At 56.2% G+C, this 27,751-nt stretch overlaps 11 protein-coding genes across 11 annotated transcripts; 7 read left to right on the forward strand and 4 right to left on the reverse strand.

Annotated features, from left to right (window-relative positions):
• Positions 1-1,364: 1,364 nt before the first annotated feature.
• EHS24_009233 (uncharacterized protein) lies at positions 1,365-2,039 on the forward strand (the record flags this gene model as incomplete). The annotated part of the gene is made up of 1 exon (XM_028624524.1): positions 1,365-2,039. The coding sequence occupies one exon, from the start codon at positions 1,365-1,367 to the stop codon at positions 2,037-2,039; it is 675 nt and encodes a 224-aa protein (XP_028474692.1).
• A 3,772-nt stretch (positions 2,040-5,811) lies between these two features.
• EHS24_009234 (uncharacterized protein) lies at positions 5,812-7,060 on the reverse strand (the record flags this gene model as incomplete). Its single annotated transcript, XM_028624525.1, has 2 exons — positions 5,812-6,510; positions 6,545-7,060. 2 exons carry the CDS (start codon positions 7,058-7,060, stop codon positions 5,812-5,814), a joined length of 1,215 nt encoding a protein of 404 aa, XP_028474693.1.
• Positions 7,061-7,800: 740 nt separating this feature from the next.
• EHS24_009235 (uncharacterized protein) lies at positions 7,801-9,526 on the forward strand (the record flags this gene model as incomplete). Its single annotated transcript, XM_028624526.1, has 6 exons — positions 7,801-8,227; positions 8,281-8,293; positions 8,371-8,982; positions 9,094-9,283; positions 9,332-9,404; positions 9,441-9,526. The coding sequence occupies 6 exons, from the start codon at positions 7,801-7,803 to the stop codon at positions 9,524-9,526; spliced, it is 1,401 nt and encodes a 466-aa protein (XP_028474694.1).
• A 944-nt stretch (positions 9,527-10,470) lies between these two features.
• Positions 10,471-11,754, reverse strand: EHS24_009236 (uncharacterized protein; the record flags this gene model as incomplete). Its single annotated transcript, XM_028624527.1, has 1 exon — positions 10,471-11,754. The coding sequence occupies one exon, from the start codon at positions 11,752-11,754 to the stop codon at positions 10,471-10,473; it is 1,284 nt and encodes a 427-aa protein (XP_028474695.1).
• A 577-nt stretch (positions 11,755-12,331) lies between these two features.
• On the forward strand, positions 12,332-13,436 carry EHS24_009237 (uncharacterized protein; the record flags this gene model as incomplete). The annotated part of the gene is made up of 4 exons (XM_028624528.1): positions 12,332-12,436; positions 12,480-12,681; positions 12,736-12,745; positions 12,887-13,436. The coding sequence occupies 4 exons, from the start codon at positions 12,332-12,334 to the stop codon at positions 13,434-13,436; spliced, it is 867 nt and encodes a 288-aa protein (XP_028474696.1).
• A 997-nt stretch (positions 13,437-14,433) lies between these two features.
• EHS24_009238 (uncharacterized protein) lies at positions 14,434-14,997 on the forward strand (the record flags this gene model as incomplete). The annotated part of the gene is made up of 2 exons (XM_028624529.1): positions 14,434-14,456; positions 14,499-14,997. 2 exons carry the CDS (start codon positions 14,434-14,436, stop codon positions 14,995-14,997), a joined length of 522 nt encoding a protein of 173 aa, XP_028474697.1.
• Positions 14,998-15,442: 445 nt separating this feature from the next.
• On the reverse strand, positions 15,443-16,464 carry EHS24_009239 (uncharacterized protein; the record flags this gene model as incomplete). Its single annotated transcript, XM_028624530.1, has 3 exons — positions 15,443-15,979; positions 16,028-16,318; positions 16,408-16,464. The coding sequence occupies 3 exons, from the start codon at positions 16,462-16,464 to the stop codon at positions 15,443-15,445; spliced, it is 885 nt and encodes a 294-aa protein (XP_028474698.1).
• A 651-nt stretch (positions 16,465-17,115) lies between these two features.
• On the forward strand, positions 17,116-20,144 carry EHS24_009240 (uncharacterized protein; the record flags this gene model as incomplete). The annotated part of the gene is made up of 3 exons (XM_028624531.1): positions 17,116-19,497; positions 19,541-19,939; positions 19,995-20,144. The coding sequence occupies 3 exons, from the start codon at positions 17,116-17,118 to the stop codon at positions 20,142-20,144; spliced, it is 2,931 nt and encodes a 976-aa protein (XP_028474699.1).
• Positions 20,145-20,544: 400 nt separating this feature from the next.
• Positions 20,545-21,973, reverse strand: EHS24_009241 (uncharacterized protein; the record flags this gene model as incomplete). Its single annotated transcript, XM_028624532.1, has 3 exons — positions 20,545-21,378; positions 21,431-21,641; positions 21,708-21,973. The coding sequence occupies 3 exons, from the start codon at positions 21,971-21,973 to the stop codon at positions 20,545-20,547; spliced, it is 1,311 nt and encodes a 436-aa protein (XP_028474700.1).
• A 2,475-nt stretch (positions 21,974-24,448) lies between these two features.
• On the forward strand, positions 24,449-25,375 carry EHS24_009242 (uncharacterized protein; the record flags this gene model as incomplete). The annotated part of the gene is made up of 1 exon (XM_028624533.1): positions 24,449-25,375. One exon carries the CDS (start codon positions 24,449-24,451, stop codon positions 25,373-25,375), a length of 927 nt encoding a protein of 308 aa, XP_028474701.1.
• Positions 25,376-26,042: 667 nt separating this feature from the next.
• EHS24_009243 (uncharacterized protein) lies at positions 26,043-27,729 on the forward strand (the record flags this gene model as incomplete). The annotated part of the gene is made up of 2 exons (XM_028624534.1): positions 26,043-26,511; positions 26,546-27,729. The coding sequence occupies 2 exons, from the start codon at positions 26,043-26,045 to the stop codon at positions 27,727-27,729; spliced, it is 1,653 nt and encodes a 550-aa protein (XP_028474702.1).
• Positions 27,730-27,751: the final 22 nt, after the last annotated feature.

Below are 27,751 nucleotides of genomic sequence, written 5' to 3' on the forward strand. Positions count from 1 at the left end.
TGAGGATCTAATGGAACTCTGGGAAGACTTGGACATGGCCCTATGGGACAAGGCAAGAAGTATCAGAGGGGCTGCACGTGTAATGGACCCAGAGAAGGACAACACCCTCTTGTCTCTCCCAGTCAAGCTGGGTGGCCTTGGCCTTCTCTCCCATTCCACCTGTGCCCCCCTGGCTTATGTGGCCTCCACTGGAGCTGCATCTGTCATACTTCACCCCCTCCTTGGTGATCCTGGTCCAGACCCTCCTGAGCCCCCCTCCCAGCACAGTCTCTGTCTGGATGCCTTCAAGTCCGCCCAGGCAGACTTGACACTTGCTCTGCCTCCCCTCCAACAACAAGCACTGGTTGAGAATTCCTCAGCACTTGGCAGGCAGTGGCTCTCAGCCATCCCCTCCAGTGCAATCCTGAGGCTCACCAACTTTGAGGTGGCAGCAGCTCTGCAGCTGAGGACAATGGTGCCCAGCACCTCGCCCAGCTGCAGACATTGTGGACATGGAAACTTCCATGGACATGATGAAGTGTGCCCACACAAGTCCAAGTGGACTGTGGCTAGGCATGAGCAGGTGAAGAAGGTGATAGCTGGCACCCTCAATATCATCCCAGACATTGAGGTCCACCTTGAACCCTTCATCAGTGACACTACACACAGGAGGAATGACATAAGAATCTCTGGCTCCCATGCCTCTGGGCTGGCCAACCATGAGTATGACATCTCCATTGTGTCACTGGGCTCTGTCCAGGCCAGGACCACTGTCTCCCCACCTGGGTTCACTGGATCCACCCTGGAGAGGGCTTCTGCCACTGTCCACAAATTCCTTGACTCTGTATCTAGGGAGAAATTCAGAAATCTCCCTAGCTCTGCTGCCACCCCCTTCACTCCCCTCATCTTTTCTTTGGGTGGTGTCATGGAACACAGGACTGCCCAAGCCCTCCACACCTGGGGTGAGGTCCTACCTCCCCATTCCCACAGGATGCTTTGTATCAGACTCAGTCTCACCCTCCTTCGCGCCAGAGTGAGAAACTTTGATCTCTGGTCCCATTGAGCCAAGAAACTGCCACGTCTACTATAGTATCCTCCTCCCATAGTTCTTAGTAGTCAAAACCGATGCAGCCCCCTACCCCCTAACCCATGCTCTCCTCCTCGCTTCCGTGCCGGGGGTCACGTGACGAGACCCCTACATTACGTTAGTAGCGTCTAGTGGGCACGCCTTGGACAGACCCACCACCAAGGCGTGCCCACTAGAAGCTACTGTGGCCGGAACCAAACACGTGTACACCACATGTCGATCACGTGTCAGTTGACGTGTCATGTGATCTCCACCCGCCGAGCTTTTATTTATGAAGAGTCGATTGAACGTTTGAATCATGTCACAACATTCATCATCCATCGACCTCATGGACGACGGCGAGCCAAGGACCATTATCGGACCCTCCGCTGGGATCGTTCCGATGCTCATCGACGAGGCATCTGCTCCGGAATGGCGTCGTAAGCTCGTTCAGTGTCTTGTCATCACCGGGTATGCCAACACACTCGACGAACTCTCTGCGCCGCCGGGTTGGAAGTGGTGGGCCAAACCATCCGAGTATCACGGTGTGACGTGGGATCAGCAGCAAAGCTGGGCCTTGGGACTTCTTCTTCCGACCATGTCCGAGGAGCTCTGGGGCGGTCTCGCAGAGCAGACTGAAACCATCGCCGCTGCCTGGAACCGACTCAACACACAATTCAAGCCAACGCAAGCCGAGATTTCCGGCTACTATCGCTTTCCAACCATGCGCCGAGGGGAGGATGGGTCCCCTGTCAAGTGGCCGGCTGCAAAGGATCATCTCTCCGTGTTTGAACAGCGATTCATCCTGCTCGAGGCATGCGGGATCCAGCTCACAGATGACATGAAGGTCGGCATGTTTGTGGCCTCCCTGCCGCACGACTGGGACCTCGACTTTATCAGCACGCAGAGTCGGAGGTCGTGGGCCGCGTATAGGAAGAGCTTCAAGTGGATCACTACTGGGCCTCAGAACCGTGGAAAGCATCAAGGTAACTAGCACACAATAAATATCTAAACTAACGGAGCAGGGCCACCCCCCGAGTCGTCGCAACAGGGTTCTTCCCAGCGCGGCCAGCAGTCGTCAATACCATCGCATAGGCGGTCATCTCAGCCCTCCCATGCTCAACCAAAGAACAACAACTCCAAGCCGCTGCGCCATCAAGGACCGCAGTCCACGTCACGGAATGCCACAGCCCACGATCACAGCAGCGTCGGAGGCGTCTCTGGTGAAACGGTGGGAGCTGGCTCCAGTCGGGGAGGCACGCAAGGATCCAACTCGGCAAACAAGAGCTCAAGTCAACCGCCGACTACGTCAGCACCTAGTGCGTCGCGCTCGACGATAAAGGGGGCAGCGAGCGCCAAGTCGAAAGAATCAAACAACCCTTTTGATGTCCTTCGTGACATGGAGGGCGGCGACGAGAAGCATGAGGATGGGGCTTCTGCTGCTGCTGGCCCAAGCACCCTGGTTAACAATGATCTTTCAGATCAAATGTCCCGGGTAGCGCCCACCGACACCGACACGGGACGTAGACCCCATCGTCCATGGTGCAGTCACTGCCAGGTCCCTGGGCATACTGTCTCCAAGTGCCGAAGGAAGGCGATGGGGGCCCCCAAGCGACCCCGACGCAAGGGGCGCGATGATCAACATCGCCCAACTGCTGAGGAGGATCGAAATGGGCACGGGGACACCGGTCCCGGGGTCCTTGTTGAGGCGTCACACCTGTCCCTCATCAACCCCACAAACCTCTCCGAGGCGTGTGAAGGTGACGAGGCTCCGTTCTGGAGTGAAGCCATGGAGCGCGAGGTCGCACGACTGAAGAGCAGCGGTGTCATCCAAGCCGTCGTACCTCCACCTGTCGGACAGGATGCAACCGACATCTCTGCGGTGGAGTGGGTGTTTGCTCGCCAGATCAAGAACGACTTGGCAAACTATCGTTGCCGTGCCGTGGTTGCCCATCAGGATGGACGCGCCGATGAGGCCGCGATGGGGAGCATGCCCGCCTTCCGTACGGTCCTCGCATTCGGAGCAAGCATGGGGATGCGGTTCCGGCACCTCTCAGTAGACATTACTGTGCCGCTCCCCGAGGCGGTATATGTCAAGGCGCCAAACAGTAACACCACCACCTGGAAACTTCAAAAGATGTTACGCGGCATGAAGGGAAGCGCAAAGGCGATAGATGGTGCCATTCGGGACTGCCTGCTTGCATGCGACTTCAAAAAATGCAGCGAAAATGGAGTGTTCGTGCTGCCAAGTCCTCAAGGCCGCCCGCGCGCCATCGTATTCCAGTGCGGGGATGAACTATTGGTTGCCTCATGGACTGCGGGCCTCAACGCCTTGATGCCCATCATCAAAAACAAGCTGATAGCCGAGGGCGCGACCGTGGACGACCTGGGCGAACCCGCGCTCTTCATGGGCATCGGCGTCGAATGCTTCCCTCAAAACTGCGACGTCCTGCTCCAGCAGAACCATTACATGGACCATATCCTGGACGCAGTTCCCGAGCTCGAAAGCTGGAGGGAATGCACTGTGCCTATGGCACCGGAAACTCTCGAGGCACTGGCAGCTGCCAAACCTACCGACGCCACAAGTAGCACCAACTCTGCTGTCGACCGCAAGTGGTGGCGAAAGGTTATCGGCCAATTGTCGTGGCTGGCGCGCTGCACGCGCCCAGACATTGCCTTTGCTGTCGCATATCTATCGCGCTTTTCGTCGTTGACTACGCTTGGGCCAGTGCACCGTGCGGCACTGTTCGACGTTCTGTCCTACCTGCGTACGGGGCACGAGTTTGAGTTCAAGCTGGGCGCTGAGGAAGACTCGATCGAACCGCACGAGACGCGAGCATACACGCATGGCTTTGTTACCCCGTCCATGGACAAGTGTCACATCGGATGGTGTCTTTTGCTGGACGGAAGCACGATCGACTGGGCGAGTCACAAGAGCAACGTGGCACAGACCGAACTCGAGGCCGACCTCTTTGCCCAGGGCGAAGGGGCGCACCGCCTGACGTGGCTCGGCGACTTGCTCTCCGACCTGGGCGTGCCCGCGTCCAAGCCCAGCCTGCTCCTCGGTGACAACTGCGGCATCATCGAGAACCAGGCGGCCCTCGCGGGCGTCCTCCAGTCCAATAAGCATCTCCTATCCGAGTACCAGTTCATGCTCGATCTCGAGAGCAAGGATTCTCTCCGCCTCCACGAATGCGACGACGGCAGCCAGCCCGCCAAGCTCTGCTCCATGACCACCAAGGGGGCCGAGTTCACGCGCTTCTGTCTGATGTATGGCCTTGAGCGGCAGTTCAGCGTCGACGAGGTCGATCTCTGGCGTGGGGGCGCCGACATTGAGGAGCTCGCATCCCGCGTGCACTCGCTGTACGCGCGCGACTTGGCCTAGCGCTCGCGTATCTGGCAGCGGCGCCCCCGTCTGCCTCAGGCCCAGGGCCCTCCGTATAGCTAGCAGTATGATAAGGGATAAGGTGGGACACGCACAAGAGAAATAGACACATTCATCATGTGGACGTACAGTGGCCCAACAAGGGTGCAAGAAGAGGAACGAATACCCGCTAATTATTATCTATTCCAAGTCAGGCTTAGCGAGCAAACTACCCCGTGTTCCACTTCGGCCTCCCCTGGCAGGCAACTGACCACCTCGACGGGCTGATCAAATTCGAGCGTCACGGTGACATTTGCTGTGGTTTTCCAGCTAACCATGGCACGGTTATGGCCGCCTAGCGCTAAAGAGCAGTCGACCTCGGCGCTCAGTTGCAACAGCGGAGCGAAGCGAACCTTTCGCCAGCCAGGATGTGATTCGACAGGATGCACGCCGGCGACCTCGATCGGGTATTCGTACAGCGCAATACTCCCCCAGGCATGGCAGTCGGAGCGCTCGCTGACGGAGTCCTCGTTCCACGTGATCAGGTTTTGGCCCAGCATTGCCTCCCAAGGTCCCCATGCCACATCCCAGAATGCAGTGTATGCTTGTGCGCCGGCCAAAGCGAAGGCGCGGAAGGCGTAGTGCGTCATCACGTAAGAGCAGCCAGTGAACGGCTTCGACACCCCTAAACCGAACGCGTCGAGGAGAAGCGAAGGGGCTTGTTCCACTGTCGCCGCGCCACATAGAACGGCCCAGATCTGGGCATGCTGGCTGTAGTCGCCTGCGGCATCGGTAGTCGAATCCAGGAAATACCTGCCGTCGAAGCAATGTTTGCGAACTGCATCGACGGCAACGACGGCGCGAGCCTCATATTCCTTCGCCATGGCTAGTCGTCCAACCTGGCTGAGTAGCACTGCGGCGCGTTGTAAGGTGTACGCGTACAGCATCGTGTTGTACGAGAAGACGTTGTTCTCGCGCCCCGCGACAGGTACGCCCCCATTACGGTAGCTCGCCGATGCGCTCCACTGCGGCGTCCAGTCCACAAATTGCCACATATGCACCGCCAGGCCAACCACTAGCCCTCTGTTGTCGGTATGGCGAGCGAAGAACTCTAGCACCCCGTCAATTGTCGGCGTCATTCTACGGGCGAAATGCCGGTCGGCAAAGAACTGCATGTGGTCGCACACCTGCATGACCCAGTAGAGCGAGAACGCTGGAATGATTTGGCCCTGTTGGCTGGGTACGCGGGATTGCGTCAAGCCACACGGCAGCGCCGACGCTGCGAATAGACGGATGGCTGAGCGCATCAGCCGGTCGTCGCCGCTGACCAGATAGTGGAACAATCCACTCGAGCGTGTGTCCATTGCGTATCTACATTAACGTTGACCACACTGATCGACACTCACTGGAGCTGCTCGTAGAAGGGACAGTCCGAGTACCCGTCATATAGGCATGCGCGCAGAGTTGACACGCTCACTTGCCAGATACGTTGCTCGACCACAGATGCCGAGGACCAGCTTCCAACAAGTGGAAGGGGGTAATTGGTTTGCGACGCACAGAACGATTGGAGAGTAAGGTCGCCCTCCCCCACGTCGACGTCGATGGCTAGGAAGCGGAAGGCGCGATACCAAAATGGTTCGTAACTGGCTTCGCCGCTGACGGTCACGCTATCATACGGACCGTAGAGCTCTCCGGAGTCGGGATCCGTGCGGTCGCCCTTGGTCCGCAGCCATGGACGCATGCGGGGCTGCTTTTCGTATCCCTCCGAGTAGGTGATTCTGACATGCGAGCTGCCCCCTGCTTGCAGGAAATGCCAAGTTGTGAAAGCTGTCATGTAGTCGGAGAACTCGAGCTCCAGACGGTGCTGCGATTGTGGCGGAAGACAGATTGGCTTATCGTGCAGGAAGAAATCGGACCAGGCCGAGTCGACGTGAGACGACACTACTCGCACAGTTTGAACGTTCCCTTCGGACGCAACTGGCAAGGGGTTAATGCGCGGTTCCAAACTCCATGGTGTCATGCCCCCCGTGGACGTGGAGAAAGAATACGGCTGGGCCTTGGTAGGAATGTGAAACGCTGGCAACTTGACCTCCTCAAACACCTATTGTTAGCGCTACCGACATTCCTAAATTTACCTTCAAGAAGGCATCGTCTTCCATGTCGATCGCGAAACGCAGCCCGGTCTCGTACGCTGTCCACCCGCTACATGAGTCGAGCACGCAGTCTCCTTCGGCCATCGCAACTCGCCCCACGACTGTTAATCCTGGGAGGGAGGAGCGCACGAATGGCGTTCCACCCTCGGCTGCTGGGAACAGACGCATAACGTGCACTGACACTTCATTGTGACCTTGTCGAAGGAAGGCGCCGATGTCGACAGTGTCGAAGAACCACAAGGACGTAGTACTCCGCGACGGACCTACAGCAACGCGACGGCCGTTAACGAACAACTTGTACCGTGTGTCGGCTGTCAGATGTATGGTAGCAGCTGTAGGACTACCTATGACCTCGAAGTTGCGCTGGAAGACTGCAACTTTGCCTGTAGAAATCGTCTCCTCGGACCAATGGGGTAACCAGATCCAATTGGTCTGCAGTTGCTCTCTCGTCAGCTCAGGAAGTGGGGGCCCACGTACGTCAATGATGGAGTCGCCCATAGTTATTGCGGGATGACAAGAGAATTGTTGAGGTCCAGGTCACTGTCAACGCACAGATAATATATGGGAGACAAGTGGATGAAACAGATGAAACAGCGACCGGCCGAACTATATCCGGTGACCGGCCGGTGGAGCGGAATAGGGCGTCGGGCGTCGGATTATGTCTTAGACCGGTATCCGGATTACAAGCCGGGGTATGTGAATTAGGATTTCCGGAATTGCTTTCGCTGTCGCTGGTGGTTGTCGGCGTAACAGTAGTCGCGTCAAATGCCCTCGCTGATCCGCACTGAAAGCCGCACGGGGAGATGATATCCCGACCTATCTAAGGCGGTGTTCGATTTCATGATCAGGAGCGATGGAGGTATAGGGGACTTGCCAATGAATGATGAGATCTGGCCGTCGTAAGGAGCACCAAGGGACCCCCCCTTTGATGGTCAGGGTTGATTGCCGAGCGTTCCTCCAGGCTCTGATGCGGTCTCACACTGCGGAGCAATTGCGCGCAGAGTCAGATCAATTCTGCACATATCCATCCATTGATGAGGAGTTGTGAAGTGCCAGTAACGGTCTATCGTTGCGGAAGAGATCGCAAACATCTAGCAGATTGCGGGTCATTGACCGTCCGAACACTTCTGCGTCGGAACAATGTGAGTGTGGCACTTGAACATAAAACGGCAGCTCCACTTGGGCGTTTTTTTTCACTCAACAGCTCCACCTCGACTAACAACTTCAGCACATCCACAATGCCCTCAAGCGACATCGCCGGCTGCCCCCCTCAGCCCAACCTCGACCACTCTAGATGGTGGCGACACCGCTCCCTCGTCGTCCTCAATGTTCTGCTCTACCTCTGCCCTCTCCTGACCACCTTCACCATGGGCTTTGACGGTAGCATGTTTGGGTCCCTCCAGGCCTCCGACTACTGGCAGGACTATTTTCACCACCCAGCTGGGACTATTCTCGCGACTCTTGGTGCGGCACCCATTCTTGGTGGATTCATCGCCTTCCCCTTCGTTTACACTCTTTCGGACAAGATGGGTCGGCGCTGGTCCATGTTCATTGGCTCGGCCTTTATTGCAGTCGGTAGCGGTATTCAAGCTGGGGCGCTCAACCGCGCCATGTATGGTCTTGGCCGTGGTCTAATTGGCTTTGGACAGGCATTCTGTGCTGTCTGTGAGTAAATTGGGTTTTCTTTAACTAACATGCAGCGGGACCTGCCTGGGTAGTCGAAGCCGCACAGTGAGCGTATTTTGGGAAGTCTGAACTGACAATAGCCCTCGTCAACGTGCTACTGTAACGGCTGTTTATGGTATTAGCTATGCCCTTGGATCGATTGTGGCTGCTTGGGTTGTATTCGGCACCATCCACATCAACAGTAATTCTGCTTGGCGCATTCCTTCAGCTTTGCAGGCTCTCCCCGCTATCATTCAGTGCAGCTTTGCTTTCGTCTGCCCCGACTCGCCTCGTCACTTGTACTACAAGGGCCATCACGCTGAGGCCAAGGCCATGATTATCAAGTACCACTCCGACGGTCAGGACGACGATCTCGCTCAGTGGGAGTACGACGAGATTGCCGTTGCGCTTGACGCCGAGCAAGCCCTTCCCAAGGGTATCTTCGCACCTCTCTTCAACGCACTCAAGAAGACTGGTTACCGCAAGCGTCTCTTCATTATTATGTGGCTCGCCATCTGCTCCCAAGCCTCTGGAAACAGTTTTATCTCGTACTACCTCTCTCCCGTCCTCCGCTCGACCGGCATTACTGGCCAGCTCCAACAGACAATTATCAATGCCACAAGCCAGATTCTCTCGTGGCTCTCAGCGATGGCGTTTACTGTCCTCCCGGCCCGAGTTGGCAGGCGCACCCTCTTCCTTTCGTCACTGGCGCTTCTCCTCCTCGTTGTCAGTGGCATCACGGCCGCTTCGGCCGTGTTTTCCCAGAACCCCAACAACAAGGCAGCGAGCTATTCTGTCGTAGCTCTCATCTACCTCTTCTCACCCTGCTACAAGTGAGTAATTATTGTGACTCGGCTAACAATTAGCCTCGGCTTCACTGGCAACCTCAACGTCTTCATTTCTGAGATCAACGAGTTCTACCTCCGCGCCGTCGGCATCACCCTGTTCGGCCTCGGACAGCAGATCATCTCCCTCATCTTCCAGTACGCCACGTCGGTGGGCCTCGAGCGCCTCGGCTGGAAGTACTTCTGCATCTTCATTCCTTGGATCGCAGTCGTGAGTCATTAAAGTCTTTTTGTTTCAATTCATGTCTGACAAATGCAGGAACTGGTTGTCGTCTACTTTGTCTTCCCCGAGACGAAGGGTCTTAGTCTGGAGGAGATTGCCACAGTCTTTGGTATGTTCAGAGCCGCAGATGTAGCACTGACAGCAGATGGCGAGGCCGCACCTCTCGCGCATGGGCGCATGGTTGAGGATAAGAAACCCGAATTCGAGCACAAGGATACTGCAATGGTATGATGGTGCACAAGGAGACTCTGATGGTGTGAACGTGGCTATATTCCAGCAAAGCAATCATTGGAAAAACTGGAGGAGAAAATATGAATTGTAGGAGCTGTTATGCAAGCGGAATTTGTGAGATCGAAATCTGGCGATCCTCGTGTTCTTCATACTCAATCTCGCTCACACTACATAGCAATGGAGCGGTGAAATAGCCGTGAAAGCTTTTGCACGTGTGGCATCGTGCGTTTCTATTTGGCGCTGGGTAACGAGTCTTGCAAGATGTTGCAGTGAGAGCTGCCCGATCATTTTGCCAATGCAAGTACTTACACAGCACATGAAAGGGTATAATCAATGAGCCAAGCTAGTTGCCAACATGACGCTCCTTGCGCTTCGCGCTTCGTCCCAATGAGCCACGCGAGATTAGTCTTAATTTTGTCCATATCCTCCGCGCTCTTCCTTTTCGCCCATCGCGGGCTGGCCACGCTGGTGTAGTTGGTGGGGCTGGTGCTGCGCTCTGCCTGAAGATGACCACCACCCAAGAGCCTATCGACGTGTCAAGTCGGCTATGACTCAATCGTAGAACCAAGGATGCTTCTAATGGAGTTACTGTATGAAAACATCGGATTTCCTTCGCGGAAATAAACGCATTCCTGGCTTCTGTTGCGATAATAAACCTCGGACGCCTCTGAGCACAGGGCAACAACTGGGATGTGGTCATACACCTATGATGACTGTGACTGTGCCATTGGGGCACTAGCAAATGAGAACCAGTCTATTGGATTTGGCCAGACCACACTGACGGCAGCCAGTACTACACACTTAATAAGCCGACGGTTCATTATCCTATGTACATATGTACTCGGCTTTCTGGCTGACGTACTGTCATCTGAACTACGCTCACCGGACAGTCCGTCTCATCAGCGCATAACCGCCTAACCCTTTCATAATTATCGGATACGCTGCTAAGTCTCCAAGTCTTCAGCGGGCCCGAAGAACTCGTAGTGGACTCTCTCTTCCGGCACTCCCATAGACGCCAAATAGAACTTGACTCCCTTCATAAACGGCTTGGGTCCCAAAAAGTACACGTCCGATTTCTTCGCATGTGGTAGCCACGATTTGAGCTGGTCGATCGAGAGCAGGCCTGTCGCATCGGCAAGGTGGTGGGGGTCTGTAGTCTCATAGACGGTGTACACCTTGACCCTGTCGGGATTCTCCTTAGCGATACTTGAGGTAAGAGGACGGAACGCGTGAACATCCTCAGAGCGAGCACAGTGGATAAAGGTAATATGCTTGCGACCGGCAGCAAGAGCGTCCTTGAGCATGGGAATAGTCGGAGTGATACCAGCACCGGCAGAAATGAGAATCAACGGCTCGTTCGCCCGCGATGCATCGAGGACAAACTCGCCTGCGGGAGGATAGACATCGAGTTCGTCGCCAATCCGGACGTGATCATGGAGGTGGTTCGATACCGCGCCTCCCGGCTCACGCTTAACGGATATCCGAAGGTACTCGCCGTTGCCCGACTCTGAGACGGAATAGTTGCGGCGCTGCTCAACCCCATTGGCATGGACGCAGAGACCAATGTATTGACCAGCCTCGTGCTCGATAATCGGTTTGCCATCCACGGGCTTGAGATAGATGGATGTCATGATACCAGTCTCCGGCACCTTGTCTGCCACCTGAAACCTCCGGGCACCACGCCATCCTCCGGGGACCGTCTCCAGTCGATGGTAGATGGACTCTTCCGCCTGGATGAGAATGTCGGCAAGTTCCCCGTATGCTGCTCCCCATGCAGCAACGACCTCGTCCGTGGCAACATCTTTGCCAAGAACTTCACGAATGGCGCGGAGAAGCGACTCGCCAACAAGTGGGTAATGTTCTGGGAGGATTTGCAGTGCGACATGCTTGTTGGTGATCCTCGTCACGGCCTCGCGCAACGGAGTGAGGTCATCTATGTGCCTGGCGTATGCGAGAACGGCGGCGGCGAGCGCACGAGGTTGACGGCCTGAGCCTTGATGGGCGCTGTTGAAGAGTGGCTTCACTTGGGGATAGTTGCCAAGCAGCAAATGGTAGAAGTGCGTCGTGAGGGCTTCACCGCCGCTCTCGAGAATTGGTACGGTTGCTTTTACAATGTCCTTTTCAGATTGAGTAAGGAGGATAGTCCGCGACGAAGAAAATGGTCGCAGTGAGCTCGTCGAGCTGAGCGCAGTGATGCGTGATGTCCGAAGGAGTGCACGGGCGGTCATTGTGGTTGTTGGCAAGATTGCGTTGTTGCAAAGGATTAGAATGGACGTGGGTTGTAACATGTGGTGTGTGGGTGACGCCCTAGGTCTGTGAAGTAGAAGCAAGCCCAGCAATTTATTGCATTGGTTGGGGCACGTTCGGGGCATGGATGCTGCACCCATGCTATTCCGCTTCGGGATGTTGCCTTCAGGGACCGGTGGTGGTTTACATGAAAACGGTGAGTGGGAGCCGTGCGATCTCTGTGGAGCTGACTGAAACCGTCAATGCTGTATCACCCAACCACGTTTGTTGGCAACCTGCGGTCAGTGATCAGTGACGCGCGCACGTACCTCGTTGAATGCTCACGTGCCAATCAAGTCCAAAAGATTATGTGGTCCTCCTCCAGGCCTCCAGCAGCTGGACCTTGATCTCATTACGCAGACGCGTAATCTCAAGTGCAGCAACGTGTCTTCGGTCCGTCGTCATCGAGCGCGCCACCTCCGAGTGCTGGTGACGGATTACCATCGGGGTGCCAATCCACATTTAAAGTCGTCCACATCTCTCCTTGAGTTCTTCACCATCACAGTTTCGACCATCTCCATGGAGGTCTTTCCAGGAGCACTTGTTGCCAGACTATGCCTTGCCGCTGCCGCTGTGCTCGGCGCCTCAGTCACCACTGTTATATCGTCTCGCATTACCTTCGATGTAAGTGTCCATATTACCCACACTGTCGCTCATCACACACCAGCTGGGCAAGATCGGTGGAGTGACCACATGGGCATTCTCATGTACCACATGGCTTAGTGTACTCACCCTGTGCATTGAAACGCTTCTCCTTACTGCGAGGACCCAATCAATCGGGGAGGGCCGACGAGACGACCACAAAATGGTCATTGATTGGGACCAAGTGGATCGCGTGTGGTCGGTCACAATATGGGTCTTATGGCTTGGTGAGATGCCCGGAAATTCCACTTTGATAAGGTGACTGACCCTGACCTTCTTAGCCGACGTGATGTGGGTAACGAGAATATCTAGCTGCTGCTCATGGTCCCGTAAGCCTCCCCCGTCTGCCCCGCTAATTGACCTCCCAGCGTCGATCTGCGTCAATATAGGAGCACTTTGCGCCTGGACCTGGGTTGATTGGCTGCTATTCAGTTCTCGCCTACTCGTCATGGCCTCCGAAACCCTCAGGATCCGACTGTACCACTTGATTCAAGCGCTGAATAGGAAGCTCGCCCCTTGGTGGAGAGCTATCAAAGAGCCAGTGGTCCAGATTGCAGCTTCGGTTGGGGTATTGTTGTCGGGCGTAGTGGCGTCCTTGGGACTGCTCGCCATGGGTCTGTTCGGTGTAGTCGACAGAATATTCGCTGTTGTGGGCCTTGGTGGGATGAGGAGAAAGCTGATCAGCCGTCTTGGATTGTTCAAAGTCGCTTCTGGGGTTGACAAGGTTTTCGCCACCTTGGGCTTTAGTGGGCTCCGGCTACTCGGCGACTCGGGATCCCAGGAACCGGATGAGTTGGGTGCGAACTCTGTCGCGGACGAGCTTGGTCTTGGAACTCTGACTGGAGACACTGGAAAGAATGGGGAGTCTGGCGGCCTACCAATCGTCGGCAGTCTTACCTCGGGGATAGCCTGGGCTGTGCAACAGCCGCTGAGGCCCGAGGGCAACACATTGAGGAAGAGAGACAGTGTCGGTGGCGGCTGAACGCACTCGTAGCGGGAGGAAATGTATGAACAGTAGTGGGAGCCACAGCGTCCTTCTGTCTCCCACAGCGCGAGACAGAAGGACGCTGTGGGAAGTCAAAACATCCACGCCACGTTGGTTTGGTGCGGCCGCAGAAATCCCGCCGGGAGTGCCTTCGGCATGAATATGATGACCGCGATGGGAGGTAAACTGCAAGTGAGCACTGGTAGCTGTGACGACTCCATCACCGCTCTTGGAGATATCGGGGCTACCCCAATTTCGAGTGCAATCATCCCACACGCTGAATCTGAATCGTCACGTTCGTGGAGCAATGCTGAACAGATGGCTCCTCCACAAACAAGGCATCATTCTGTTCCGTAGCTGTGTCCAGTATGTGCGGAGCGATGAGTCATATGAGATCCCTACCTGGGTGACCCTCTTCCTGAGCACCTCCTCTCAGCGTACGCCCGTATGTTACTCCCACTGCAGAGCAGAGGCAAGAAGGTGGGTTTCGCGTCTTGCTTGTGTAGTTGTAGGTCGAGGGTCCTCACATTGGAGGCCACACGTGTGGAGTTGACCTGAGGGATCTTCAAAAGAAAAACAGCGGCTCCAACGAGCTGACCCCAATGCTAACTTGAGCAGCAACCTGTGGGCGTGTGGTTGTAAGAGGCTGACACAGTTGAGTGCTTGGAGCGCATCACAGTTATCAGGTGCAGGCCTGAGACAGGATGATGGGCCGAGGGGTCCAGCCCCCTTCCAAAGGAGCAGTGGAGCCCAGTTCTGTTTCAGTTGCTAAGGGAACGCTGACGCGGACTGACGCGCACTTTGGGAGCTGGGGTAGGTTGCTGAATATGACGCAGTCCGTAGATTATTCTGCGCACCTCGCTATAGCTTTTAAACGTGTTGAGAGACGAGCTGTCTCTTCAACAATAACCTTGAACCGCAACCGACAATTCATTTTAAATCTTAAAGAGACACAAAACTTATCGAACTCGAACTCGACGCAGGATTCACGACCATGTCTTCCACTCAAACAGAAGAGTGAGTAATCTGCCTCTTTCGTGCGCTGAAACGTCCACTTAGAAAGACCCAAGAACATTACGAGGACTCCTCGCATCCGGATGACAACGCTTCCGACCATGAGATGGAGGACGGAGGCCAACAGCAGGAGCACCCGACAAAGCAGCAGCCGCTGAAGAAGAAACCCGCTCAACAGCTGCGGAAGAAGTTACAGCAGCAGCAGCCCTCCACTGAGCGTGCGTCGGGTGATGGAGGAGGTAGAGTCCTCGGCAACACGATGGAGAAAACGAAGCAGCTGCCAGGAGACGAGGAGTTGCAGCAAGTGACTCTTCCCGCAGGAAAGCACGACCTGATCAAGGATGTGGCGATGCAGCCCCTGAGGGGGAGAAAAGAAATGATCTCCCAGACGATCGGGGACGGGGCGATGAAGGAGATTGAGGAGGCACGGGAGAAAGATAAAGACGAAAAGCAGAGTCTTCGAATCAAGATCTCTCTTGATCTAGACGTGGAGGTTCACCTATCGGCAAGGGTCAAGGGAGACATTACAATCGGACTCCTTTGAGTAGCGAGTAGGACTGGCACTTCTGTATCTGACAACCGAGAATGTACATGATGAGTTTGAAAGCCGTGAACTTTCTGTCCAGGTTCCGTCCCAATCACTTCCTGCGTGGCCTATAATCCCCTTTCATCCCCAGACACTATGGGGTTAACAAAGTGCATAAGTAACTGATCATTTTTTTCTTGGGTGCAATCATTTCAAGGTGCGAGTGCGATTTGTGTAAACAACATGAAGTCCAATCGTTTCATTGTGCAAGTTCTGAAAATCGTTGATAGAGTGGACGTATGTACTCACCTTAGGTGAGTGGATCATCACCGACTCGGAGGTAAGGATATCTCGTCGAAGAGCAGGCCTGCATGCCAACAATATTGGATTTGGAGACTGCACGAGCAAGCAATGGAAAGCAGAAGGTCACCGGTGCTGGGAGTGTCCTTTTTCCCTCCGCAACTTACGTCTGCCGATCCAGCGCCGACTCCTCTTCCCGCTTGACACTATCCTCCATCGCCCTAATCCTCTCCACCCTCTCTCCTATCGCCATATCGTGAGCCTTTGGCCTCTCTCTCCGGACTAGCTGCACTTCCAGCATCCTGTACCTCCTTCCCATTCCTGTCTTGTCCGCGATTAACTCCTTTCGGCGAAGGCCATCGTTGTCTAGGTCGAAATACAATGCCCACAGGTCATCGTCCTCGTCCTCCTGGACAGCGATGAACCCTTCCCATCCTTCGAATGTCATTCGCTTGTCGATAGACGTACAGTCCCATGGCCCGGTATGGTGGCTCTTCGCGATTGACTTGACACCATGTCGCACCTCGTGGGTCTGACGGTCGACATACACCCAGTTCAGGTGGTTTTCCTCGTTGACGGTGGTGACCAGTCCCTCGCCCTTCCACCCAGCGGTCTTCCATTTGCCCTGGCTGTCCGGGTATGGTAGATAATACCCGGCGAAGGGGTGGATTGTACTGGGAGAGAAACTCGAGTCTGCGTGCTGGACAAATAGCTCGTCATGTCAGAAATGTGCTTCCTTTTCTCTCACCTTGTGATCCTTGAGCACAACCAATGCGCCATCAAATTTTGGGCTGTAGGCGTTCTTGGTGGGAAGCTCGACAACAAGGTTGACCTTTTCCCCGCGATGTCGTTCCCTCGCGTTTGCATTCTGCCCATGTCGCACAGCTTCCGTAGTTCCGACAATTGCTGGGCAAGCAGCTACGGCGCTCAAGAGTCCTAGAACCATCGTTTGGTGGATGAGCAGGAGGTGAATTTCAGAATTATCTTTCAGAAGCAAGCTCGTACAGTCGAAGTTGGGAGCGTCAGCCGGGATGTACAACTGCCACAGAATAGGGTCAGGGGGTACGCACTTTGAGACAAGGAGATGCGTGGGCGGTGGAGCTCGGGTACGCGGGCGGTGGAGCTCACCGGAGCTCCAATGGAGCCACTGATACCGGGAGACGACACGCGCCTCTGCGGGAACATGATATGTACAGTACGAAGTGAATGTGACGCGTCGAGGGAGAGTTCAATCCGAACAAGTGTGGCGAACTAAACGCATCGAAGACTTTTGGGCGTGAAGGCGAGACCCAATGCTTGTCTCACATGGACATGTGGTGAACTGTGACGAATCGGCCATCCTGAGAAGGTGGATCCATTCTCGTATCTGCAAAGACATGTGGTGAACTATGACGCATCGCAGACTTTCAGCAATGAGGTCGGGCTCCAATACTTGTCTCACATACTCACAACACATGTGGTGAACTCGTGACGCATCGACGACCGTAAGAAGGGTGGGATCCATTCGCCTCTACAACATGTCTTTGTAAACTATGACGCATCGAAGGCCTGCTCCAATGCTTGTCTCATATAGACAGGTGGTGAACTGTGACGCATCGACGATCTTTAGCCACAAATACATACGGCATGACGTTTCAGACGCCATGCTTATTGCGGGTCTCCACCAGCTGTCCAAGTACGCATTGTGCTTCAGGTCGGCTTTGTGACGTATCATATCAGCCATGACGCACAACCAACGCTCTGAGGCAGCGCCACGTCTGTATAAAAGGGAAGGCTTGCTTCTCCAACCGCCAGAATCGCAACATTGCTTCCCCAAACCACTTCTCTAAACCATTCATGACCGACATCAAGACATCAACCGTTTCTAAGGGTCCGGGCTCCACCACCAGGGACGATGCGGCAAAGAAAGCTGGGTCAGCCGCCGGTACTGCGAAGCCTGGTGCAGCCAGCGGCAAGCCCAAGAAAGCTGGGTCAGCTGTCGACTCTGCCAAGAACACGGGTTCTCATTCCGAGAAACCGCCCACGCCGAACGTCGACCCCAAGGCAGCGAGCACTGGCAAGGCGACCACAACGGCGGGCCAGTCTGACGCAATGCCCCAATCGGGAAGGGGTGACACTCACGACCTCACGAAGGCCGCCGATGCCCTCCAGTCTGCTTTAACGGACGACGAGAAGTCCAAGCTCACTCCTGGCAAGGACTCCGGCAAAGCGACCGAGCCCCTCGAATCTGCCTTAACAGACGAGGAAAAGTCTAAGCTGACTCCTGGGAAGGACTCTGGCAAAGCCCTCGGGAAGGGTACAACAGAGACCGCCACAAAGGAAGGCCAGACTGATACCCAGCAAAAGGAAGAAGCAGTTGAAGGAACAGATCCAACTGCTCAGGGTGTCGAGGGTAGTGAACAAAATGGACATGCCTTGAAGGAGGGTGAAGTCCCAAGCGAGGCAGAGGATGTCCCTGAGGCCCACATCTCAGAAGACGACCTTCCCAAGGACGACGAGGACGAGGATGACATTTCCGAAGGCGACCAGCTCGAGGGCGACGAGGACGAGTGTGGCAAGAATGAATTCGACATTCCCGAATACGAAGACGATGTTCTTGAGGACGAAGGTAACCTTTCCGCGGAGGAGGGTAACATTCGCGAAGACGACGAGGACGAGGGCGACATCCCCGAAGGCGACGAGCTCGAGGGCGACAAGGACGAGGATGGCGATAATGAATTCGACATTCCCGAAGACGATGTCCTCGAGGGCGATATTCCTGAAGACGAGGACGACGTTCTTGAGGGCGAAGGCAACATTACCGCGGAAGAGGGCAGCATTCCCGAGGACGACGAGGACGATGGCGACATACCCGAAGGCGACGTTCCCGCAGGCGGCGTTCCCGAGGATGACGTTCCCAAGGACGACGAGGGAGAAGTCGGGTATGAAGCAGCTGGCGAGGGCGAGAATGTGGCCCAAGACGTTGAAGGCGGTCTTGAGGATGACGGAAACGGTGAGGAAGCCTCCTCCGATAAAGTCGTCCCCGACCCCTCTGTCCTCAAGGTCCTCAAGGACGGCAGGGTGAACAAAGGTGGAAACGTGATCGACCAGGACAACAAGATTGTTGGTCGCGTCAAAGAGGGGGTGCTCGCAAAGCTCGTGGGAAAGCGTGTCGACGAGAACGGAGACATCTGGAACGACAGTGGCAAAAAGGTCGGCGTCGCCGAACCGATCCCGGACGACGAGCTTGAGGCGATGCTTAAAGAGCCTGCGCCCTTCGAGGCCTTCCCCGACGCGGTTGTGGACCGCGATGGATATGTGATCTTCAATGAAGAACGCGTAGGAAAGGTCACCGAGGGGGATGTAAAGCGACTGCGCGGCATGAAGGTCGACGAGGATGGCGATATCCTTGACCGAGTCGGCAGCGTCATCGGACATGCCGAGCGATGGGAGGAGGAACCAGAACCTGAGCCAGAGCCGAAGGAGGAAGAGGACCTTTCCATTCTTGCCGGCAAACGGGTCAACAAAGGTGGCTATGTTGTCGACAGCAGTGGCAACATCTACGGCCGCGTCATCGACGGCGACGTCAAGCGCATGGTCGGTCGGATGTGCGACAAGAAAGGCAATATCTTGTCCGAGGGCGGCGATGTGCTTGGCAAGGCCGAGTTGGTTCCCGAGGGCGAGCGCGACGGCTCAAAAAGTGGACCATTTACCGGCCTTTCCGGGTGCACTGTAGCCAAAACTGGCAAGGTGGTGGCGCCCGGCGGTGACATTGTTGGCCGTCTCACCGAAGGCGACCCCAAGGCTCTCTCCGGCCGCGTCGTAGACGATGATGGCGACATCTGCGACAAGAACGGTAATGTCCTCGGCCATGCGGAGCGATGGGAGGAGGAGGAGATCGAGAAACAGAGGGACCCGATGTCGGGCCGCCGCGTCAACCGCGAGGGAAACGTTGTCGACGAGACCGGCAACGTTATCGGCAAGCTGACCTCGGGCGATCTCAGCATCTGCTCGGGCAAGGAGATTGACGACGACGGCGATGTCGTCGACGGCAAGGGTGTCACGGTGGGCCATGTATCCCTGATCCAGGACATTCCGGAATCCGAGCCCGAGGAGTCTGCCGAAGCCAAAGAGACGCGCGAGCAGGCTGAGAAGGACAAGAAGCTTGCCCAGCAGATGGCATACTGCGTGACGCAGACTCTCGACAAGGTCAAGCCAATCTGCGACACGATCACCAGAGTAAGCAACTTTTTATATCGCTCCTTTCTGACGCCCAACGCAGAAGATCGAGGCAGCGGAGCGAATGCCGAAAGAAGAGCTCGATGAGGAGCAGTTAGTTCGCGAGGTCCGTCCCCTTATCGAAGACGGCGGCAAACTCCTCTCCGAGGCCAATGGCATCATTCGTGGCCTCGACCCGGATGGTAGGATCCAGCGGAACGCCAAGCAAAAGTCAGCGACGCACGAAGCCACGCCGGAGGAATTCTTCTTGGCCGATGTCCTCAAAGAGCTCACCGTAACCGTCGCTCAGACCATTGAGAGCGCCAAGAGAAAGCTTGAGGGAATGCCACACGCAAAGGACGAGCTGAACCCCCTCTGGGGTCTCCTGAACGAGCCTCTTGTTCAGATCCTCGCCGGCGTGGGGTTGCTCCTGGGAGGCGTTCTCGGCATTGTTGGCAGACTAGTGAGTCGACGAAAACCATTGCCACAACATGACGTCCCGTGGCTGACCAATGCAGCTCAACGGTTTGGGGCTCGGTGGTCTCGTCAACGGACTGCTGGGCAATCTTGGAATTGGAACCGTTCTCGACAAGTTGGGTCTCGGGTCTGCCACAGGCAAGGGCAAGGGCAAGAAGAACCAGGGGCTTCTCGGTGGTCTCGGCTTGTAGACAACACCGAGCGCCCCCTGGGGGTGGGGTTCCACCTTCCGCCCGGGACAGAGGTTATCACCGCCGTCAATGTAAGAAAGCCAGATGCATTCCCTCGCTCCACATATCTATCTACGCGTCGCCGAGACGGCGTTGGACTATGTACTAAACGCATTTCAGCCTCACCCAGCGAGCAAGACAGCTCCAGCAGCGGCCCACGTTTGTTGTGCCAGGCACCTCAGCGTGTGTTAGTTCCTGGACTCGATGAATCAGATGACTGTGCTGGCAGTGTTGTTACCCAACGCAGGCCGCAATTCCCGTTCATTATACTGTATTTCGCGCTCAAAACCATGCATCGCAAAGAGGGGGTGGTAATCAATGTCCGTTTTCATAATAATAATAACGTTGAACCAGAGTGGGCTCAACGGCGACGGCGTGCAACAAGGCCCGATGTAAAGACCTGGTTGTTGTTGCCGCTCGAGCAAGACCAGACCTGGAGCTGGTTGCCGTTGGTGAGGTGGCCGTCGGTAAGGTCCACGCACAGGCCGCCATTGTAAATGGCAAGACGGTTGTCACCGGTGTACCACCAAGTCTGCTGCTTGAGACCGGCGTAGCACTGCCAGATCTTGAGCTTTGAGCCGTTACCAGGGTTCTCGCCTGCGTCGAGGCAGAAGTTGGTGCCCGAGACGCGGACCTGGCCAGCAGCATTGCGGACCAGCTGGAAGTTTTGAGCCGGGGTGCCGTTGCACTGGTAGACCTGAACGGGGGTGCCGTTGGCAAAGTTGGCACCCTGGACATCAACACAGTAGCCGCTGTTGCCGTTGGGGTGGAGCTGGGTGATAATACCGGAAGGGGTCGACGTGGGCTGCGTAGTGGTCGTCGACGGCTGCGAGCTGCCACCGCCACCGAGAAGAGTCACAGGAGCAGCCACCTTCCAGTTGTTGGTATTGATGCCGTTCGAGATGGTGGCGTAGGACTTGCAGTTGGAGCGCTTAGGGAGGAAGGCGGGGGATGCCGGGGTGGGCTGCTGCCCCTGGTACCATGTGCTCTGGCCATAGACACCAGGAGCGGCCGCAATGTCGCTGTCGCACGACTCGAAGCCGCTCATGCCGTAAAAGTTGTCAATAGCCATGACCCACTGGCAGCCCATGAGGTCGTAGATGTGGTCGCATTGCTTGGCGACGGTGACCCCGTTGACGTTGGATGTGCAGATACGAACGCAAAACTGGTCGTACGAGACAAAGGCCATCCATTCCTGGTGGGCTGTTAGACACCTGGCACCCTCCTCACAGCATTGAAAGGCTTACCTCGTAAAAGACGTCGTGTCCGGTCGCAACGTTGGTGGTCACGTTTCCGCCGACAGGGTTGCCCTCTCCGGTAGCGCCATGAGGGTCGAGCTCGCCGCCTTGGTCGCCGCTCATGATGTCAAGCTTGGTGCCATCCCACCAACCCGATACCTGGACATAGGCCGGGGTCTTGACAAACTGGGCCGACTTGATGGTGCCGTCGGGGATGAGGCTTGCGCGCAGGGGTTAGAAACCGAAACCGACACGGGCCACGGGACGAGGGATTGATTTGACTCACCGAGCATTGTTGCGGGGCTTTGTGCACCACGCGACCACGCTTTCTTCGACGTCGCCAATCTTGGAGTTTGGGTTTTGGGGCGCATACAGGCAAAAGTCGTCAATGGCGTTGACGGTGAGCAGGCGCGCATTGGAGTTTTGGTCGACGGTCGAGCCGACAGCGGCGAAACCGGGGGCCGAGGGGTTGGTAGGGCCGTTGGGTCCAGTGGCGGTGACCTGGGCGTTTGCGGTGGTGACGAGGAGATGAGCCCAGAGGAGTGGGAGCATGATGATGATTGAGGTGTGGAAGGGAGACGAGAGAGACAAAAAGACAAGGAGAGAAAGAAGCAAAGAGGAGGAGGAGCGTAGAGGGTAGAGGGTTGTGACTGCTGCGGATCGGGGGGGGGGGGGGGGGGGAGGTGGGGGACGCTTGCTCGTTATAAACAGCAAGGGAGGCGATGCGGGGGATTATGGGCGCAGGAAGCAAACGGCGACGCGTCTCCCAGCATCTCCCAGCGTCTCCCAGCTCGGCCAGCTCCCCGACTGACTGTCGCACTGTCGCACTGTCGTACTGTCGCTTGCAATCGGGAATCCCAGGTACGGAAAACAGAGCTTAAGAGCAACAATGCCCTCTGTTTCAGGCACAGCCCCAGACACAAACCGGCGCAACCCACGGGGTCACCGCGCCACCGGAACGCTTTACAAAACTCAAATTTAATTCAGTCAGATAAGGGTTTGGGGTTTAATCACAATCACAATAAACAAAAACAGCACGCTTAAAACCAAACTAGTGCTGTTGTTTGTTTGCCAAACACACAAGCAAAGCAAAACAACATATATGCTCTCAATTGACACAGTAGTGTTTGAAATGGTTCGTGTTTTGCAGAGCCAGTGGCCAGTGACCCAGTGACGTCAGTGAATTGGAGACGGGGTTCCCAAACGGGTCCGAGCTCTAGGCGGGGCGGCGCTGGTTGCATGTGGTGGGGGCCGTGTGGTGGACCCTCCAAGCGGCCAAGAGCCAAGCGGTCAAAGAGCTAGCTCATAGCTCAAGAGAGTCATCGCCCCCCCCCGTATGGCCGTATGGCCCCACGAGATCCACGAGAACCTATAACGCCCCACATGCTGTGCAGCGGGGCGTTTGGGCGTAAAATGTTACTGTTACGTAAACAGTACAATACCCGTCTCATGAGGTATTATAGTTCCGTTCCACCCGCGTTAAGTTCGGAACTTTAAATGGTTTCGCATACCCGTCACACCACGTCGCCCCGCCGCTTAGCCCTCTGGACCCGTTATTGGAGCGGGCGGTGACCTTGCCACCGCCCGCTCCAATGTGTTCAACTTCTCATAACCCATACAATCCGGCTTGGACCGTCAGATTCTTCGTCATTGTGCCGCCATAGTGGCAACGTCATGTACCGGGGCGCCTTCCACCTCCGACGCCTGCTGTACACAACATCCGTACGCGCAACGTCCAGCAGGACGGCGCTCACCATCACCTTGATCCTGGCGTCCTTGCCTTTGCATTGAGTAATTCTGGATCGAGGCATGGGTCGCCTCGCTTCCGTCCTTCGACATAGACACCATGCCACTGTCTATCTGCCGAGAATCTCGCTACAGTCTTCAGGAGACGTATCGAAGGAATCACCTGTCAACGAGGCCACCCGCTCCTCTCATTCAGGTCCCTCGTTCCATAAACCACGAGAAGAAGTGCAGACGCACGCAAGGCTGGATCGCGACTCGAAGCTAAGAAACGACATTGCAGAACAGCTCCCGGCAGTTGTCTCGGACCCTTACCCAGTGATCCAGTGATCCAGTGATCCAGTGATCCAGAGAGGTGGGCGCGAAACATCATCTTGTCGCTGCCAGGAACAGCTGGAACTTGTCATAGGGACGTGTCGCCTTGTGCCATCTCAACGTATGGTTTGCTTTGCTGGGCAGGTCCCGAGGCCGACAAGATTGACTTTGCTACGAGTGTACATACATGACGTTGTCATTGAACTGCCAGTTGGTGCAGGCTCCAACGTGGCTACGACATGGTCCTGACATCGGGATGTCACGACTGACAATTCCAACATGGGGCGGGCATGTATCCTCTCGGCCGTAACTTGATGCAGCAGCATGCGCTCGTCAACCCCCCCCCCCCTCCCACATTCACTTGGTACAGTGTTTGTCCTCCCCGTCGTCGCGTGCATTCCTTTCGCACCCCGGCTGTGCTCTGCCGGCCCTCTCACAAGTCGGAGATTCCGCCATAAGGTCGTATGCATGAGATCGTTGGCGCGAAAAGAGTCCGGCGCGTCCTGAAGGCAAAGCAGTACCGCGAATAGCCGCGACACAACAGCCTCTTCCACGCCGGCCTGCAACGGAACCTGTACTAGGGGCAGGGTGGAGGTTGAGTCTGAAGACGTTTTTGCAGCAGTGACGGACGGGCATTGGTGCTGACGACATGGCACAGCAGATGCGCGACCATCGCCCCAGGAGGCTCCCAGGCCGGCGATAGCCGTCGGCACCATCTGGAACAGAGCACAATCATAATACTCCGGCCTTATTCCAGACCTCTCCCGTAAGCCTCCACCTGCCCTCCACATCTCCTCCACCCCAAGAACCCAAAGCTATAAGACGAGTGCGATCATACTAGCCCCTCTTCTTCACGTCAGCTCTCTTACTACAATGACAGTCAAGCTTGTCACATTTCAAGACATCCAGGTTCCCGCCCCCGGTTTTGGGTGAGTACGGCTTGCGTCGATGTCGTTTGACGCCAGTGCCATGGGTTTATCCCAGTCCTACGGCCCAGCCGACGACAATGTATCACACCAGACGCTCTCGAAGGCTGTCGACATTGGCTGTACGTTCTGGGACACGGCCGTTGTATACGGCACCGGCCACAATGAGCAGCTTATTGGTGACTTCTTCCGGAAGACTGGGAGCCGCGACAAGGTGTTCATCGCGTCCAAGTGCGCCATTGAGTGTATAGGTGAATCGGCTGGGCGTACCATCACGAACAAGCCTGAGCACATCGCCGCCTACATTGAGGGTACCAAGGAGCGCCTTGGTTCATACCCCGACCTCTATTACCTCCACCGAATCGACCCCGACACCCCCCTTGAGGAGTCGATTCCTGCCCTGCAAGCACTCAAAACCGCCGGCAAGACCAAGTACATTGGCCTGAGCGAGTGCAGCGCTGCAACCCTCCGCAAGGCTTGCGCCATAGCCCACATCGACGCCCTTCAGATCGAGTACTCGCCCTTCTTTACTGGTCACGAGCAGAACGGCCTCATTGACACCGCACGCGAACTTGGGGTCACCATCATTGCCTTTTCGCCACTGGGGAGGGGAATTCTCAGCGGCAGGTTCCGCAGCCTCGATGAACTGCCAGCAGATGACTACCGCCACACCTGCCCTGTCTTCAGCAAGGAGAACCTTCCGGGGAATCTGAAGCTTGTGGACGAGTTTGAGAAACTAGCTGCCAAGAAGGGTTGCACTTCGTCACAGCTTGCTCTTGCCTGGGTCATTGCCCAGGGCGCGATCCCCATCCCCGGCACCAAGACCAGCGCGCGTCTTGTCGAGAACTTTGGTGCTGGTAACGTTACTCTTGGGGTCGACGAACTCAAGGCGCTCCGTGTGCTCATCGAGGCCAACAAGCCTGTTGGCGACCGCTACTCTGCAGTAAACATGGCTGCGGTGGGCAAGTGAGGCCAGGAGAGTGCTTGACCACTACTCAGATAGTCGTCCCAATGGTCTGATATGCACCTGCTATGCCAAAGTGTTGAAGTCTCTTGCAGCAGGCGTTGACTTTAAAATGAACGCTGAACTACTGGTCCGCGAAGACATCGTTGGCGAGGAGCGTCCGGTCTCCAATCCTCGTGTCGCGTAGTACATACATAGATTAGTTGCGAAACCCAAATGCTATTCAACATAACAACCTCAGCCCCGGTTGAAATAGTGTGTTTGTTTGTTTTTGTGTGCGGGGTAACAGGGCCGGTTGGCCGGTTGCCCCGCGCTCTTCCCCCACCGGCCACATCGCTCGCGCACGGATGCCGCGTCTCTCGCAGTTCACCGAAATCACGCCATGACGCACCATTTTAGCTTTTATGCGCTTTTCAGCTGCTGGCTGCTGCGACGCCCGGCTTCTGAAACGGCCTCTGTGCCGTGCCGGCGTGCGTTCCAAGTCGCCGGCACACACATCTCTTCGTTATTCACCTTTCACTTGCCCATGTCGCCAACCTCCCCCGCCAGCCCGTCGCGCCCGCGAACATCAAGAGCTTGCTCAGCTTGCAATGTTAAGAAACTGCGCTGCGACGGCGCTATGCCCTGCCGGCGCTGCGCTGCCACCGGCGCCGCCTGTGAATACGTTCCCTCTATGCGCGGCAAGACACGAAAGCGCAAAGCAACGACATTACCCTCCCGGCCAGAGCCCATTGTTCCGCGACCACGATCACCGGAACCCATTGGCACGCGCAAGAAAGAGTACGCCCTGTGGCACAACTCGAGCGCCGTTGCGCAACATGGCCCTCGGATCAGCAAGCTCTGGGGCCCCCTGCCAGACTCAGACTCGGAGCCCGTTCAGACCACCCTTCCTCTCCCTGGCGACGTGCCCAATCCACTATCGGTCCTCGCGCAGGCGAGCGAGAACGAGTACTATGCCCCACTTCCTCGCGACCTCACCACAGACGAGGCGCCCCACATCCTCAGCCTGATCGACATTCACGAGGCCGAGGCGCTTTTCGCACTATACCACCAGCACTTGCACCCCCACCTTCCCGTCCTCGACCTGGAGCACAGTTCGCCCTCCCAAGTTGCGCGGCGGAACAACTTTCTCTTCAACGCAAGTAAGTCCATGCACAGAGTTTAAACTGACTACAGTCTGCTGTGTTGCCGCGCGCACCTTCAACGTTGTCCTCTGGGAGCGCCTGAAAGACTTTGCCCGCTATGAGATGGAGCGGATACCAAAGGTGCGCAAAGTGGATGTCGTACAGGGCCATCTCATCTATGCCACCTGGAACCTCGTCATGTCATCCAGCTTTGAGCAAGACATGACATGGCTGCGTATTGGACTCGCTACCCGTACTGCACTCGACATCAACCTCCACCGCGTCGCCACCATCGTCGAGGCCCAGGACTCACTCCCCGGCTGGCTCCTTCGCAGCATTGTGCGGACATGGCTGATGGTCTACGTAGTGGACGGCACGCTGTCGGCCCAGCTCGGCAAACCGGCCTCCCGCTCCCGCGAGGACTACACGCAGTATATTCAGATCCTGCTCAACAGCCCGTTACGTGACGACACGTACGTCGCGGCGCTTACCGAATGGACACAACTACTCCTCCGCGCGATCGAGCTGTTTCGCACAGAGTCAGACCACCTGGTTCCGACACTGACAGCGGAGTTTAGCCGCTGGCGTGATCGCGTAGAGCTGGCCTCTCCTGCAGACGCAGGATTGTTTCAGTTATACACGAACTACGCCCACCTGGTCATCCATTCGTACTCGCTCGATCGCGCCCTAGATCGCGGAGCTGTGGTGGCTGCGATAGAGTTTGCCGAGTACCAGGCATCAGCAGCCCGACTCCTGCACTGCGAAGAAGACCTCGCACAGGGGTGTCCCGACTTTGTCTTCACGGCCATCACGTATGGAACCGTATCGCTTCTTAAGACGCTTGAGCCGCGGCTGTCCAAACTGAACTCGGTCGTCGGCCGCGACACGGTGCTAGCTCTTAGTCGCAGAGCCTCAGAGGTTCTCGGGCGGGCAGCCGTCACACGAGATCACCTCCCTGCGTCCCAGAGCAGCTTCCTCTCTCGTCTTGTACAGATACGCTCGCAGCCTCCCGCACTGGACGTTTCCGAGCCGGCCCCCGCATTCGACCTCTCCGCGTTCATCACTGCCGAACCACCGTCTCCGGTATCCGAATCCCCCACCAATCTTGCGACGTGGGCAGCATTGCAGAGTGCAAACTACTCCCTCCCCGGTGCCGCACTCGGCCTCAGCTTGGGCAGTTTTGGCGACTCCAGCCTCTTTTCACAAGATAGTTTCTGGCAAAGCTTTGTCACATGATGTATATTGTATGCCCAGAACT

Source organism: Apiotrichum porosum (assembly GCF_003942205.1).
Source record: "Apiotrichum porosum strain DSM 27194 chromosome Unknown scaffold_9, whole genome shotgun sequence".
In the NCBI taxonomy this organism is placed as follows: Eukaryota; Fungi; Basidiomycota; class Tremellomycetes; order Trichosporonales; family Trichosporonaceae; genus Apiotrichum; species Apiotrichum porosum.